This window comes from Crinia signifera, chromosome 4, assembly GCF_055691185.1.
Source record: "Crinia signifera chromosome 4, ASM5569118v1, whole genome shotgun sequence".
NCBI lineage: Eukaryota > Metazoa > Chordata > Amphibia > Anura > Myobatrachidae > Crinia > Crinia signifera.
In genome coordinates, this window is record NC_139220.1 from 330,651,067 (window position 1) to 330,653,772 (window position 2,706).

At 45.5% G+C, this 2,706-nt stretch overlaps 1 protein-coding gene across 1 annotated transcript; it reads left to right on the forward strand.

The window, feature by feature from the left end:
• Positions 1–1,100: 1,100 nt before the first annotated feature.
• LOC146075989 (uncharacterized) lies at positions 1,101–2,468 on the forward strand. The gene has a single exon (XM_083185743.1). It carries the CDS (start codon positions 1,158–1,160, stop codon positions 2,016–2,018), a length of 861 nt encoding a protein of 286 aa, XP_083041869.1. The 5' UTR covers positions 1,101–1,157; the 3' UTR covers positions 2,019–2,468.
• Positions 2,469–2,706: the final 238 nt, after the last annotated feature.

Sequence of the window (2,706 nt, forward strand, 5' to 3'; positions counted from 1 at the left end):
GCTTCACAGGTATCCGCGTCCCCTCGCTGCGCTCGCCACGCTTCGGGCTCGGTTGCTCGCTGCGCTCGCCACACTATTCTATTCTCAACTCCACGCCGACGTGGATAGTGGGGGTATGAAAAGGTCGGAGGACGCGTACCGCCGCCCCTCACGGGCTCGCTGCGCTCACCACGCTTCGGGTTCACGTTGATCGTGGGGTGGCGTTAACAATTGTGGGGGCCATTTCACACTTCAGGGGGACTATTTGGCCTCTGTGGCCCATTTAACATTGTTTCCTATGGAAAAATCGCGTCCCTTGAGACTTTTAACATTGTTCCCTATGGGAAATCGCGGGCATCGCGTCGGTCGCGTCGCACCTGTTTTTTTAGTGCATGCGATGGCCGCGATGCCCGCAATTTTTACCCCGGATGACCGCGATCACAATCGTGGGCGCCGTGCTAAGTAAAGAGTACCAGCATTTCTTCTGTAGATGCAATGCAGGGATTCCACATATTTTAATTATCAGAAGCTGCTTGTGCATCCTTGTCACATCACTTTGCGAATAAGATGCATTTATGGAAAAGACGCTCAGGGTGAAATTTAATAGGATGAGAGATTCAAAAAGTGAGAGATTTGGTAAGAAATGTCCAGTTTTTTTAAAATCGGCAATCATGTACACTGCAAAATCAAACCTGGTTTTGCAGCATAAAGGATTGGCACTTTTAAAAAACTGGTGATTTCTTACCCAAATCTCTCACTTTCTGAATCTCTCATCCTATTAAATTTCACCCTCAGTGCTACAGTCCCACTATGGAAGGGAGCAACTAGAAGGACTGTTTAACACACAAGGAGGCTGGATGTATGTGGACACATCTGTACACAAATGTAACATCATGGTCAGTGTCTGTGATATTTGCTGTTGTATATAAATATACGTCTTATACAATAAAAGTAGCGTTATCCTGGTAACCATTATACTTTTACATATTAACTTTCTTACAGGACATATAAGGAGCAGGATTCAAATTAAGAGGATTTTGAAAAAGGAGAAGAAGAAATTGTTCTCTGCTCAAGCCAACTAAATACATTATATCTCCTTACACCTCAGGAGGAGGAACAAACACAATTTTATTTTCTGGATAGAAACATTTAGCAACTAATTTGTTCTCACCTCATACATGATGAGTCTCACAGGAGAGAAACCACATGTGTGCTCTGAGTGTGACAAAGGCTTTACATGTAAATCACAGCTTCTGACACATCAGAGGAGTCACACAGGAGAGAAGCCATATCAATGTTCTGAATGCAGCAAATGTTTTTCCCGGAAGTCACTTCTTGTCCTACATCAGAGGAGTCACACAGGAGAGAAGCCATATAAATGTTTTGAATGCAGCAAATGTTTTTCCCAGCAGTCACATCTTGTCCGACATCAGAGGAATCACACAGGAGAGAAACCATATAAATGTTCTGAATGCAGCAAATGTTTTCCCCAGAAGTCACAGCTTGTCCAACATCAGAGGAGTCACACAGGAGAGAGGCCATATAAATGTTCTGAATGCAACAAATGTTTTTCCCAAAAGGCACATCTTGTCCTACATCAGAGGAGTCACACAGGAGAGAAGCCATATAAATGTTCTGAATGCAGCAAATGTTTTTCCCAAAAGTCACAGCTTGTCCTACATCAGAGGAGTCACACAGGAGAGAAGCCATATAAATGTTCTGAATGCAGCAAATGTTTTTCCCAAAAGTCAGATCTTGTCCGACATCAGAGGAGTCACACAGGAGAGAAGCCATATAAATGTTCTGAATGCAGCAAATGTTTTCCCCAGAAGTCAGATCTTGTCCAACATCAGAGGAATCACACAGGAGAGAAGCCATATAAATGTTCTCAATGCAACAAATGTTTTTCCCAAAAGGCACATCTTGTCCAACATCAGAGGAGTCACACAGGAGAGAAGCCATATAAATGTTCTGAATGCAGCAAATGTTTTTCCCAGGAGTCACACCTTGTCCAACATAAGAGGAGTCACACAAGATAAACTAAAAATGCTTTGTTGGCGGTATTGATAGACAGACAACACTATATGCGGTAAAGACAAACAGAGCATCAAATAGAGGTATAGACAGATTGGAGGTAATATACACAGACAAATGTATGGATAGAACACCATAAGGGGGTATTGACGGGCGGACAGGTGACTAGGAGGACAGACCGAGCACCATATGGGGAGTAGCTTGCCAGGAAGGGGCATACAGACATGGCTGGATCCTCTAACTATACAGATACATGGGGTGCAGCTGTTATGGGACATGGTGGCTTGTGGGGGCCCTGAAGGCAATCCCACTGCACCCGCTATGTTTTTTTTATGTGTAATCACTGCTGCCAGTCTGGGGCTTGGTATTGTACTTATTGGGAGTGAGGTGGCAGGTGACTTTACAGTGTCTGTACCCAATTGTGCTTGTACAGTGCCACATCCGTCAGCTGCACAGTACCATCACCACTACTGCAGGCGCAGCCATACTTCCGGATTCTGCACAACAAGCAGCTCTGCCTCCCTCCCTGTGCATACACTGCTGGGCTCTGCCTCCCTCCCTGTACATACTCTGCTGGGCTCTACCTCCCTCCCTGTACATACACTGCTGGGCTCTACCTCCCTCCCTGTACATGCACTGCTGGGCTCTACCTCCCTCCCTGTACATACACTGCTGGGCTCTACCTCCCTCCCT

Excerpts from the sequence above, each read along its gene's own strand:
- LOC146075989 (XM_083185743.1), top strand. The coding sequence starts at position 1,158 with ATGATGAGTCTCACAGGAGAGAAACCACATGTGTGCTCTGAGTGTGAC.